The 14637-nt window shown below is 35.5% G+C and overlaps 1 protein-coding gene across 1 annotated transcript in view; it reads right to left on the bottom strand.

Annotated features, from left to right (window-relative positions):
* Positions 1 to 14637, bottom strand: part of HDAC9 (histone deacetylase 9) — a 324682-nt gene that overhangs the window by 31583 nt on the left and 278462 nt on the right. Inside the window, exons 15-16 of the mRNA XM_026044923.1 lie at positions 11321 to 11454; positions 3440 to 3560 (exon numbers count right to left, since the gene is read on the bottom strand). Of these exons, the coding sequence (XP_025900708.1) occupies positions 3440 to 3560; positions 11321 to 11454 (255 nt within the window). The remainder of the gene's footprint in view (positions 1 to 3439; positions 3561 to 11320; positions 11455 to 14637) is intronic.

Raw genomic sequence — 14637 nt, 5'->3', positions numbered from 1 at the left:
GAAATTGGTAAATACTGGGGGGATATCCCTTCTCCACCCCTAAATTCTTCAACAATAATAATAATAATAATATAAGAAAATTACATTTTGGAAATGAATCAACACAAGAAATTCCCATGATGATTGGAAATGGTGCTCCAGGGGAAATTGGTAAATACTGGGGGGATATCCCTTCTCCACCCCTAAATTCTTCAACAATAATAATAATAATAATAATAAATAGAACTTGTAATCTTTAAAGCAAGACAGAGGGAGAAAATTAAAAATCTACTTTTCTGGCTTCTCGCCAGGACAGAACTTTAAAACAACATCAAATAATTTGTAAAAAAACCACACTTTTTCTTTTTAAGATTCACCACAATAGTTTGCAGACACAGCTAGAAAAAATACCAAAGTTTTATCTTCTAAAATGTCAACCCACAAAGGCAGTAGAAGTGGTTAATCAAATTTAAGTGTTACRACATCTTTCACTGAGGTCAGGAGGCCCTACAGAAGTTCAGGAATCTGCTGAGGTTATTGATAACTGAGGACTGAGAATCTGATGAGCAAGAAAAGTGAAAAACTCAGAAAAAAACTCACTCAGAAGAAAAAAAAAATATTAAAAGCATGTTAAGTTGTGAAAAGGTACAGTTCAGCAATGTGAGTTTGAGGAACGTAATGGTTCCCCAATGTCCCTCGAGGATGAAGGTATTTCTGCCAAGTGGTCCTTTTTTTGACTGACTTAAAATTGCAATGTAGTTGCATCCTTTAGTTGTACTTTAAAAAGTGCCTCACCATTAGGGATGTGTTGGCAGCATRTGTCTCTCTTTCACAAATTTGTAAKCATTGGAAATTTACTTTTAGAAACATTTTTTCAATTATAGTTGGAGAGGGAAAAAGCAAACAATTTTTTAAGATCTGTTTGGAAACTGTTCTGTCCTTGAGTGTATTCAAAGAGGTTTGGAAGGTTGCATTCTATCACATAAAACCATAATATGAGCTGACACATAGTCTCCATATTAGTTTCCTTCATGTCAAGAAAATGTAATGCAACATAACATGTTGGTTAACACACCRCAATGAAATACGATCAGTCAAAAGCTTAACTACTCAATAGTGTAAAAATTGAAGTGATCATTTGCAATAGCTGCATTTGTATGCCCTGATTCAGGGCAAATAAATCCAGGAGTTCAAGCCAGTTTATATTCTGAAAGCATTAAGCACTTGAGAATAAAACTGTGTGCATAATTCCCACTGATTTCAGTACTTTACAGTAATTTTGCTTTGCAGACTTCCAGAGGTTTGTTTTTCTTTTTTTTTTTTTCCCCTGAACATGGCCACATGGCCACTGAAATAAATATTTACTGAGTAGTTAGGATAAGTGAGTAGGACATTTCTATCTTCAGTTGTACTTAAACTCAATTCCCTCTTTTTCATTAGGATGCAAAACTATTTTCTGATGGAACAACATTTGTAGAAAAGGGCACTTTTGTCAAAACAGAAATGTTTTATAAAATACTGTTGTTATTGATCACATATTTGAACAGAAATATTTCCTTTAGATTTTTCTCATTTTTTCTATATGATTTTGAATTTTTATACTAAACCCAAATGTTAATTTTTATGTCAGTATTTTTCGGGTTCAACATCACTGAACTGTGGACAATGAAAAGTGGAACATTTATACTTCATGTGAGAAAACATGAGACAATTRAGTTCCTTCATATAAGAGTCAGAAAGCTCAAATGATTAAAACCTCCAGCCAGAACACAGACACAGGCATGTGCAAAGGGTGTTTCATTGACTGTTGTCTTGGTAAACGGCTGTGAGAGACATCAGGAAAACATCCTACAAACAGARAGAGGAGGGCATTAAGCCAAGGATATTCTCAGATTATATGATAGGAGCATGATCTTGATATAAACTCAGAGAATATATGTTCCGAACTGAGTGTCGAATAAAAGAGGGAAAGAGCATTGAATCAAAGAACTGTGAGCAAAGAAATGATTTTCTGGGATTAGATAAACACAACTTTCTGCAGTCTTTCTAGATGGGCAGGAATGAATCAGGAAAATCCAGGTGTGTTACTTTTTTCACCTCATAAGAGAAACTTCATCTCATATGCTAGTCAGCCTTTCAGATGAAAAATGGGGAATGATATTTTATATCTTCCTATGCTTTAGTAATGTAAAAATTAAAATGAAATGAATTAAAACCAATAAAATCTAAATGAAATGCTTGACTCCAACAAAATGGAACATTTTGACAATGTGGATGAACCGAATCAATTAATCAAAATGCTTTCAAATTTTCATTTTGCGGGAATTTTAAAATTACCCTAGACTTGTTTTTTTATTTTTCTTTAAGGGGGAATCTCCTGTAAATAGACAATTCAAATGTCTGTCTTAAYGCACCATACCGCAAGTATTTTAACCTTTGATGATGTCTTTTCTAAGAAGGAATATCAGGCCAGAAAACACTGTGATGGAGACTATTATCTAGTCTTCACTGAAGCAAACCTGCCTTGCTGAAGAAGCTCTTAGCACCAACTTCCAAAGTAAAATTATTTCCACATTTTACCAGCAGTGTACGCAGCCATTTCTTTTGACAGTGAGTATTGTTTTTGTTTTATTACATTTAGGGGAAACTCCATATCTTAGAGTGAGTGTTACAAAAATAGCAGAGATTTCTAGTATTGCATCTATTGTGCTGAGATATAAAGGGGAAGGATTTTACACAGCTTATTTCCAAAATGCAGTATTGTGTTTCCTTTCACATTCAGTATAGAAGGTCTGATGAGATCCTCTGCTTTGTGCTACAGCACTAAATTTAACCCTACTATTCCTAAAATATGAGCAAACAGTGAGCGCAGGCTATGCACAGAGATATTTCATATGACAGTATTGTCAGTTTTCTGATATTCTATAAATCCGTAGATCTATTTACTATATTAGTATGTTTTCTTATTATTGAAAAAGTATCATATCCAGCATAATGGGAAAGCATTAAAATAAATTACACAGCAAGATCTAAGCATAGTGTCTATACTTAGTACAGCRCAAATATTGATTGAAATAAAGCGAATGAGAACAGCAAACAAGCAATTCTGACAAGCAAGTGTTTAACTCCCATTTTCAAATCGAAGAACACCAGGAGACAGAAAACCAACTGTATTACAATTTGTCATTGCGCTCCAATGGAGAACAAATTGCAGTGAAGGGTTAACATTTAGATGATTTTGAAACAAACGTGCAGAAACTTCTATTGCTGTTTTCCAGCCTGTGCATTTTGCTAATCTATATTTGGCTTCCATTGTAACATTCTCATTCCACATAGCAATGGATTTGGAAAAAGTGAATTTTTGTCACACTGCTTGCCAAGTATTTTAAACTGACACCAGCTATGACTAATGACAGTGCTGGAATGTGCTGTTCTCAGTAGAATAGAGGCCTGTACAGACCTAGGAGTTTCCTGGGGTCCAGCTTCTGTCTGTTCAGGGGGCTGGTGCCATACAGCAGTGAATGATGTTCAGAGTGAACCAGCTGTATTTCCTCCAGACTGGCTTTTCGACCTCGAATTCGCTGAAAGAAAACAGCAGAGGCCTACAATATTCCACTGACAATATTTAGGAAAAAAAAAAAAAAAGTAAAGGTCCAAAATAACATTTAGTATGATTAATAATGGGTTGAAATTGCGTCATTCAGGAATGTGACACTGATTTGTTTATTAAAGTAATGCTATATAAAAAACAAATGCATGAGTGGTTTATTACAAATGCTTCACTTAGGTTTTGCCGAGTTAACTTAATACAAGATTTCACATATACAAAAAAAATCTCCCTCTATTCTACATTATATTACAAGATAGAAACTAGAAGGTGAAATGTTTTGTAAATAAGAAAGTTAGATAGGCAACTTCTAGTTGGAAGAACAAAAGCTTATTCACACCTGTAAACTGCAGATGTATTCTGAGTGAGGATTAATGTGTTTTGCCATATGACTTGTACCAGCAATTTATGTTGCTGGAAGAACATGATCACAGAGAGGAGAGCCAGGGAGAGGAAGAAAATTAAAGTTTTAAACTTTAATTTTTTTCTTTATTTTTTCCCTTCAAATATATGTTTGATCTCCCTGGATTTTTCTTTTTTTTTTTTTATTTTTCTTCTGCCACATATGTTAAGTTATTTGCTTCTCTACCTTTAATGTAAGTGTAATTTTCCTCTCTGTTTCTCCAACCTTTACTTTCCACACTTAAATCAATATTAAAAAATCTCAGACATCTTTCTCTAAATCTTTTGAAATACTATCACTTGAGGAAGAAAGGAACACAGGAAATAAGGAAGAAATGATTAACAGTTTCTTATTTGGCAGACATATTTCTACTATATGTTTGGAGTTACATGCTGCAAAAAAAACCCCAATTATTTCTCTGCTTTTGTTCGTGTGGCACAAGCTTTGTAGTTATGGCAAAATGAAGCAAGATTTTTTTAAGGTTCAGKTATAATAACCACCCCTGTCAACAAAGTCTGATCCCAAAATCATTTTTTCCTGTTGATAACTGGATAAGATAGAGGGAAAACAGAGAGATTTTAGTGTCTCATATTCTTTTTGCATTGTTGGTTGCTTGGGGCAAAGCATCTCAGGAACGAGGCTGTGAATCAGTCTGACTGTCAAGGTCTAAAAACAGAGGATTTATCTCACTAGACCCTCCTCTCTTTAATAGACTGATTAACCTGGTTACAAAAATACCGCTCATAACTAGTTCTCCTAGAAGTTAATTTGTCATTCATGTTATATCTTTTCACATGCACCTGAAAGCACTAACCTCTCCTCTGTGCTTTCAGAAGAAAGCAGTATTAAACATATTTGAAGAGAATGTGCATTGAGTAAAAAAAAAATAAAAACTAGTTTTCTGAGATGGTTCAGAAGAACCAGGCAGAGCATTTTGAGTTAAGTAGTAGCTTTTTTTTTTTTTTTTTTTTTTCTGAGTAATCAGGAAAAATTTCCTAAGAGTTAAATCTAGATGACTGTGGAACAAATTCCTCCAGGGAAATGGTGGAAGCCCTATTTCTTGCAGTGCTTAAAACCAACTGGACACAGCAATGGAAAAAAACATTTTAGTGAATGATCGAAGAACTAAATGACTTAACAAACCTTTTTTTTTCATCTCTCATTTCTTCAGGCCTCTCCCAGTCTCACATGGGAATTTGTAGCAGTGCACTCACATCCTTTTAACACTCAGTTACGCAATGAAATTCAGTACACTATGTCACTTCATGGAGTCAGTAAACTTTCTAATAGTTCTTCTGGGCCAGATAACATGTTTTTTCTTCACAAGTGAGGTGATCGGTAATATTTATTTGTTCATCCATTCTCACTAAGGATTGTGTTTCTAATAAATTTTTAAAATATATATATACTCAATTCTCCACAGAGAATTGAGAAACAGCGAAGGGAGGATAGCTCTTAGGACAGCTAAAACAACTGTATAAGAAAAGTAAAGAGATACTTGAGGAAGGTCACATCAAAGAACCTTGAATAAAATACTCACTCCCAGTCATATATTTTCTACCAGTTATATAAGAAYTCTTTAAAACATGTTTAAAATAGTTAATTGTCTGGCTCTTTTTTTAAGTGCTGCTAAATGCCATATCACTTGAACTGTAAAAGGACGCACAGAAGACATGACTCTTACAACAGGGAGCTCTGTGATATCCTGTGGAGCAAAGAGCTTTGTGCCAATGGGACAAGGTCTGTAAGTGGTCCCTGRAAGATGGGAGAGCAGGAGAATTTAAGCAGTTAACTAGGTATCATCCAGTGATACCCGGCAGATTCTCCCAAACCTAAAGAGCTGGTGCAGAAATAGTGTGGAAGGGAAGTCAAAGAGCATCAAAGAGGTGTCATTGCTCCAGGTGACATCAGGCCTGGAGGAAAGGGAGGGCAGAGCCCAGAGCTACCACTTCCCCACTGCTTCTCCAGCATAGSAGGATGGGGAGGGAAAACTGTTCACATATATGTGCTGTTTCTGCACTCCCCACCCCATCTGCTGTTCCTTTCTTCCCCACCTTTGTATCTCTGTCATAGAATTTCAGTAAGATTCAAATTCCAGTCATTTAATGGTCCCACAGAGAGGGGAAAAATAAGTGGGATTAAAAAGACTCAAAAAATTGCTAAGAATAATTCTTTTTACATAATGATGTCAGATCTACAAAAGCATGTCGTAAGTCTGCAATCAGAATCTGGAATCATATATTTTCAGTTATACAAAGTAATAGTTTCTAGTTCTTACTGGCACGAGCTACCAGGCAGCACAACATAATATTGTTATAACTTCAGATACACGCATTTTTCCACCTAAAGCCAGTGAAAAGATGTTCTCTTTCCTAGAGAACCCAAAATGGCATAGCAGAAGACATGAAGAGTATTTGTTCCATTTGGGAAGAATTTCAAAAAGTTTTTTGAAACTTTTCAAAAAAGTTCACTTTTTTGTCACACTTCCCTAACAAAAGACAAGTCACTCTTCTCTGATGTACATGGGCATTTTTGTTTATTTTTTCCCCTCACACATGTTGTTCTCTCATCAACTGGGACATCTCAGGAGAGCAAAATACTGCATCTGATTTCTTCAAAAAAGGTTCTAGAAATAGACAGCTCTCTCCACAACAGGAAAATACTTTCACCTTTCTTAGAATATAAGGTCAGAAAGGACTGCCTAATCTGGTATTTTATTTAAAATAGACCCTTAAAATTCAGTACAGATAACCTCTGTGAACATAAAGATTTGGTTATACTTCCAGCAGGATAAACTCTTACACAGTCAGTGATTGAAAAAAAAGTGACATTGTCCATGTTCCTCTACTAAACTAAGAAGAGTTGATAGAGCTTAAGCAGTATTCCTCACTCATGTCTCAGTATAAGATGTCTATTCCCATTACTGCAGCTATCTATATGGCTATTCTCTGAAATTTCCTTTTTATATGTATTTTGTAAACAAAGTCTTTTGAGTCTTTCTTGCCTTTCTGAGATTTCTCATTGTTTTTTAATCCTCTACTTTTTTTTTTTTTTTTTTTAATACTCATAGATAATATAAATCCTTTGGCCATTCCATACACTCACATCTTGCATGTGTGTGTCCTACAGGCAACAGTAACATTCATGCACACACAGAGAAGTAATGTTTTATAGCATCTAACAGGAGTAGGTTCAACAAAAGTTTTCTTTTCTTTTATTTTTTTTTGGTAAACTAAGATTCGGAGTGTGGAATTTCTTTTCTTTACTTCAGTCCATGAAACATGACCAATTCAAGGGGTTTTGGATTTTAAATTCTTCTATTCTGAAGCCCTTCAGTCCATGAGATGCAGACAGAAGGAGCTGCAAGGGGTCTCCCTAAGCCAAAAAAATGAAAATTTGGATGAAATTCTATGTTGAAAAAGAAGATGTTGCCGAGTCACCATCCTTATGGGAAACAGAGGTAGAAGCAGTCAGTAGGACCTTCTTTTCATTTCTAAAACTCTGGTGGTCACTATAGCTACATGTCATTCATGTGTGCATATATTATGGTCCCACAGGAGGACTGCAAATACTCCACAGATCAAGTAGAAAGGAGAAACCACTGCCAAAACATAATTCAGTCCTTCATTTTTCCCAAAGGTAGAGCAATTATGTACTGCTCTTTACTAAAAACAAGTTGAAAAAAGACAAGAGATGTTTTCATGCCAATATYTGCATCTCTTAGTTGCCCTCTTCTGGTGCCACCCTTTGACATTTAACTGTTCTATGTGCATCAGCCTTTACCAAATGGAAAACAGGCATTTCAAAAAACAGAAGCCAAATTGTTAACCTAATGAAAAATTAGTCTAATAATTTATTTTTGTCTAACATTCAAAAAAAAAAAAAAAACCAACAAAACAAAACAATCAAACAAAAAACAGTAGAGGAGGAAAATATCTTCATTTTCTTGCCTTGTACTCAGTCTTTAGTAACTTTGTAAACTCACTAAGATAATTCTCTGAATCTTTTTATTTTTCCTTTGTCTTGTGAAATCTGATAAGAGAAGTGCTCCATCCATTTAGAAGAGTGGCAGGATCAAAAAAAAAAAAAAAAAAAAAAAAAAATCCAGAACTAGTTTTTTGATTTAGCAAAACTCTTGCAAATCCTAGTTTGAATAACTCCAGAGCTCAAATACCTATGGATAGGAAGACAAAATATAGTCTGGAGAAGCAAGTTCTTTCGGCTGCGTCTGCTACAGTAAATTGAGCAGTGCCAGGAAACATTCCCAGGCAGGGGAACACAATCATCTCTACTATTAAGTTGCTAAAGTGGTCCTTCACACCGTTTTGGCTGAGGAGCAACTAGTGCTCTCCCAAACGGCTCCCAGACATGTTTTGGTTGCTGGCATGGGCCAAGGAGGAWTCCTGATAGTATGAACATAGGACTTTCCATGCCAGTTGGCCTGATCAGTGGAGAACAGTCCCGAGCACATTTAATTTTGTAGTGAAGACACAGCTTTAAGTATCCCAGTCAAACGGTGTTATGATTTTACCAAGTTGTATTTTAAATAAGCTACAGATGGGGGCTATGAGTGCAACATATGTGGGGCTGACACAGAGCTCACTGCAGTTAGCAAAAGCTACCCCTTGTGTGGCTCGTGATGGTGCCTCGCTCTCCATACACATGGGCACTCTCCTCCTCAGGGTCTCAGACCTGCACAGTGTGACAGGGTTAATCCACACCACATGCTTTAGGAACCAAGTCTTACTCCTTGATGAAGATAACAAAAACATGATATAGACACTGATTGCTCACTTCCATTAAGGATTCTTGGCAGAGCAAGAAAATGGAGAGAGCCCTGCTGGCACACAGCTGTGCATGGTGCAGTGCAAGGCAAAGAGGTCGGAGCTACCTCTGACTGCCCTAGCTTGGTGCTGAAAATGCCTCATCAGCTGAAGAGTGAGACTATAGCCTTGCTAATTCACCTGCTTCCTAGGCATTCCTCAGGCCAAAAGTACTAGCTGAAATACTTGCTAACATCCTTTTGTTGTTAACAATAGGGCTTGCCAGCTAATGCTGAGTTCTGCTGCACAGACCAATCTGGTACCACTTTTTAAAGAAAAACTTCATGTAGGTTTGCACTGACAGCAGTTTCCTAAATGACTGTGGCATGTTGATGTGCCTGAACAAGGCAATGGACATGCCAGAAGCTGATCAACAGGTCTCTCCATATTGCCTCACTCCTTCAGACAGAAACTTGGGAAATTATAGTAAGAAATTACATGAAGAAATATTAATGTGCATTTAGAAGTCAGTAAAAGAACTTATGATGCTCTGGCTCTGCATTCCTAGCATTTTACATTCTGCACTATARTTTAATGGTTATAGTCCATGACTTCTTGATTAATGCAATAATTTCTTCTTTAGAGACTCAAGACTGTTTGATTGAATAACTTCTTTAAAGAATCCAAGCACCAGTGAAGCAAATCACTTCAGTCTTATTTTTGAAAAGCAAGCGCATTTCAAGACATGATTAATGTCAAGCAAATGATAAAAACAGTTCAATGGAACAAAAGACAGATTAGATCACCAAATGTAATCCATTTTTTTTAGCTATGTATCCAGCTATGCACCAGATCTATGTACCATATTCACACTGAAGCACCTCAAAATTTTATCATCACCATTTTCAATTTGGCAGCTATTTTCACATCCCAGCCTCATTTGAAGACAATAGAAGTCAAAATTAATTGTATGTCATTCGATTTACTTCCTCTCTGCCTACTCACTGGAGTTGGTAGCATCTAGTAAGCTATATTTCAATTTGTGAAATTGCAGAAATGTGAGAGGAAACTTTAAATCTTCCAGGAATCTRTGGAACTGCATATATCTCAGAACCAGCCTACACCATTTTACCAGCCAAAATCTTTTCCAGATTCCATTCCCTTTACTCTTCAGCAATATTTATTATTATTGGGGGAAAAAAAAAAGGAAAAAAAAAAACATGGTAGCACATTGCATTTCACTGATTCTCTCTCCTTACTCTCTTTCCTTTTCTGTATATTACAGGTYTTGTGTCTACCAGGCAAGTTGGCCTCCTTTTAGTAAAGAACTCGACTGCATGTTCAACTTTAACTTACTCCCTAGGTATGTGATCCTCACTCAGATCACTCATGTGATGCACAGCTTAGGAACTTGTTTAGAAGACAGCCTTCTCCAGGACTGAAAAAATTATCTGAGCTAAAAAAAAATTAGCCTGTTAGAGTGCTGCCATCTAGTTAGAGGAGCATATACAACAAATCCATTTACTGTGTTCACARTAAGTACCTCAGAGCACAATGTGCTTGGCTCCTTATATTGCAGCAAATCTTTGCAGACAGTCACTAATTCCTGTCAGAAAAAGAGCTGTTTTCTAAGTCACTTTGGATTTGTTAAAAAGAATCGAAATATATAAAGAAAAATAAATTWAAAAATGAACATTTTAGCCCAGGCAACTTGTGGGATCCTGCAAAATGGAAGCAAACAATTATTTTCCTCACCAGTAGCTTGCACTGAGCTTTTTCAAAACTTGTGCTGCAGTGCAGTAAATTCCCTCAATTGCCACGTGCTTTTGCAGAACTTGACAGTGCTGCAACACTCAAGGGGAGCAACAAGTAGGAGCTAAAGATTTCTTTTTTGGAAACCAATGGTCTCATTTTCAATCCAGGGAACTCATTTTCAATCCAGGTATAATGCTTTAGTCTACAATTTTGTGATATAAAGCAGAAACAGAAGAGAGTTGCTTTGATATTATCTGGGAAATTAGGCTCAAAATTCTTTCTTTTTTCTGATTTCAATACCCATTTTACTCCTGAGAAATGAAAATACTTGTGAAAAGAAGCTTTATAGCCTGAAACAAGACAAGATGCAATATGTTTATGGAGTGATAAGAACTACATTAAAAAAAAAAAAATTGTTCTATGCCATTACAAAAGTAAAAGCTTAGCTTCCTGGAAAATTAAGAACTGTGTTATTGAAAGGACGTGCATGTGCCAGTTACTACTGTCTACTACCCTGCATCAAGGTGAGAATGTTATGTCTGGGTTTTATGTCTTGATGTTTGTAGATAAATGACTTTTACTGTATAAATTCTTTGTTTTTTGATAGAGAAGTTTGCTTTCCTAAATTCATTTTTTTAAAATATCATCAATTAATTCCAAATAATCCCTGAGGCAAGTAAGTATTACTACAGAAGGAAGACAGATCTAGAAGTTAATAAATTTGCCCTTTACTTAAACAAGAAAATTAACTAGTCTTTATTTATTTATTTATTTATTTATTTATTTATTTATTTATTTATTTATTTTAGTTACCTCACATTTGTTTAGCAACCCCGTTTCTTGCAGCCTTGACCAGATGCTTTGTATCCTTCCAGCATGTTCAGGGTGGTTAGTATAGTTGCCACACATACACTGGTGCTTCAGCATCAGACTGTCATATACAACACCTTTAGCATAAAGACAGCACAATAAAAAACAGTAAGTAAAACAAATGCAAGTTATATAGTGACATGCATATTGCAGAGTAACTATATTTTACTTCTCTGCAAAGAGAAGATCAAAATTCTGGATCTTAATTCCCTTTAAGTTTGGGAGACTCCAAATTTAGACTGAAAAGATGAATATTGTTTCATCCAGAAGGTAAAAATGAACCCCCAAAAAAGTACTAACAGACACAATTAACTGTACAGAAAAAGACAATGGATAGTCTCTTGTAATAGATTTTATGATTAGTAAAAATCAAATTACTGAGTAATTTATTTTCTCTTTTTCTAGTAGATAGTCACACTGTAATCATCCTCTCTATAACAAGGTCATATTTTTCWTTTCAGTGTATGAAGAAATAATTCAGAACCCCCCCTTTTTAATATCTTTTAAAACAGTATCATTGTGCATTTCTATTGATTAACTAATACTGTTTTAATTCCAGATCTTAAAGCATAACATATATACGCTTCAGAGAGTTGCAGCCATAGCAGTTGGAGCCCTTTCTTTTCATTAGAAAAAAGTTCTGCACACTAGGAAGGACCATATCCTGTAGTTGCACAACAATACAAGTCTCATTTTCTTTTTTTTTTTTTTTTGCTTGGGGTGTGTGTGTGTGTGCATTCATTTGATCAACTTTATGGGGAACAGATATCAATATCACATTTCTATGCAACAGTATTTTGTAGGAGAAAGAGGATGCTAGCCAGGAGGCTTAGAGCTAAAGTAACCTTCAATTTTCAAGGCTTTCAAACCAAGTCTGAGTCACTGAAAAACAATTTAATTTACTTTAATCATTGTTTGCATTTTCCTCAGAAATATCTRAAACAAAAAATATTTTCCTTACCACTGCGAATGATTTTCATTTGGGAAAAATTTGGATTTTTCTTTTCCCTTTACAGCTGAAAAGGACTCAAATTAATAATTTCTCTAAGCTACAAAACTTGGCGCTCAAAACCTCTTTCTTCTGTGCCACCACTACAGAGGATGCCAGCACAGTTCTGGGAAAATTGTCTTAGCCTGCTACTGAAAAGTCAGCCAGCGAAGAAAATACAAAATTAAAGTCCAGATTCAACAACATGCTCAATACTGCCCTTATTCAGCAAAGTGCTTGAACGGGTATTGAACTTTATTAAAGTGTTTAAGAACTCTGCAGAATAGGAGTCTGTTTACATTGTGGGTAATGCAAAGTTAAGGTACTGAGATAATTCACTTAGAAGCCAGAAATTTTAAATTATGCTGCTCTAGAAATATTTATGCTGCCATATTATTTAGCTCATCTACTTTAGATCTGATCCTCTGGGATCTTCTCATTTAAGCCAAAATGATAACATGGCTATTATGTTTATCATAAGGAGAACACAAAAATAATATCTTGGTGCAGGATGACTAAGTCTATCTGAATTATTGTCTAGCAAACTGGATAGTGCATTAACAATAAATTCTCATACTTACTTTCTCGGTTTGTTTTCTTTCAAAGGAAAAAGAAAATGAACCAGTGAAAATCTGGAGCTAATAAACTAATACAGCTTAAAATCTCTGTTGGCATTGCCAAAGCAGTTAATAATTTCCTTTCTCTTCAGTTATTCACATTGTGCACTTTATAAGCTTTGCTGCTCTCTCATCAGGTCTTACAAATTATATGAAATAGTAAGTGTGCATGTAAAATGGTGCACACTCAAATACCTTGCTTTCCTTCTCTTGGCACCTGTAGTTTTAACYTCTAAATTCTACTGGAAATTTTGATTGTACAATTTGCCAGTGTTTGTTTACATTTAGATAAGAAACTTGTTTCCCTGCTCAACAGAGAAGATAAAAGAATGGATTTTCTAGAGTTTTTAGATGCTAAATGYATAGGCATGCATCAGTCTTTTCAGTGAGGACTTAGAGCAAATTGGCATTTATATCCAATGCATTGCAATGAAAGTGCTTATTAAATGTTAACAAAAGTGGTTGAAAACATCTCCTGCCCGCCGACTATTTCAACCAGCAATTTATCCTAATTATGAAGGCTTCCTGCAAGGTTAGATTTGCATAATCCAATTTTCAGTTAAAAGAAAACAAATGTAAATGCTTCACTATGTTGCTTTTATACAGAATCAAGATGGTGGGTAAGAACTGCATTTTTTGGTAAACTATATCAGGATTGCAATCAAACAGTCATTTTGAAATAAAATACTGAAACTATGTTTTCAGGATGCCTCCTCTGGCTCAAATAGGTATAAACAACTTTTCTTGGTGGTGGCAGCACAGTTTTCCAAAGTTTTCCAAAAGAGAATATAACTAAAAGTGTAATCTTACAATATATGAATCATTTTGTCCAAATCAAAAATCATGTTAATCAGGTTAGGGCAGTAACGTATGACATCCACTCCAAACTTTTAAGTAATAAGATATTCACAACAGTGACTGTAAAATTTATTTCTAAACAGGATTAATCGATTTAAGAAAAGCCTGAAGTATATATTTTGATTCATTGAAGCCACCTAAATTGATTTAGGATGTGCATCAATTCAGATGTGTGGCTGCTCATCACACAGCACATGTGCTTGGTACAACACCACAATGCAGCAGCAGAGCTTAGAGCTAAAAATAGCCTGTAGGATTTCCCTAGCAGGATAGAGCCAATAAACTCCCCACCCCCACCCCCCCAAAAAAAAAAAAAAAAAAAAAGAGAGAGAAAGAGAGAGGGAGACAACTGTTTTCAATTGCAGACTGCTGTGAAATATTAATAAAAGATGGTTACTCTGTCTCTCCAGAACAAATGCCTACAGCCAGATTCTGCTGTCAGATGCCTTGTGCAAATCTGAGCAGCTCCACTGAGACTGGTGGATTTATTCAGGATTTACACCAATATCACTGAGGTCAGAATGCGGCTCTGATGACAGTCTGGAATGGTGACACTACAAACCATGTGATGATAGGGGACACAGGACAAAAGAAACTGAACTTGCATTGAGTCAGAAAAAGCAAAGTCTTCCTAGAGGGGACTCCCTAACATTCATTTCATTCCAAAATACTTCATTTGGGTCATATTCTTTTAATATTACTTTAAAGGGAGAAAAGAATTTGAATAGACTTAAAATCATTGGCTAGCAGCATGCTTTGAAGAAATGTCATGGAGAAAAACAATGCCAAAAAAAAAA

Source organism: Nothoprocta perdicaria, unplaced genomic scaffold (assembly GCF_003342845.1).
Source record: "Nothoprocta perdicaria isolate Ctin4 unplaced genomic scaffold, notPer1 scaffold_106, whole genome shotgun sequence".
Lineage (NCBI taxonomy): Eukaryota > Metazoa > Chordata > Aves > Tinamiformes > Tinamidae > Nothoprocta > Nothoprocta perdicaria.
This window is presented reverse-complemented; position numbering and strand designations above follow the sequence as displayed.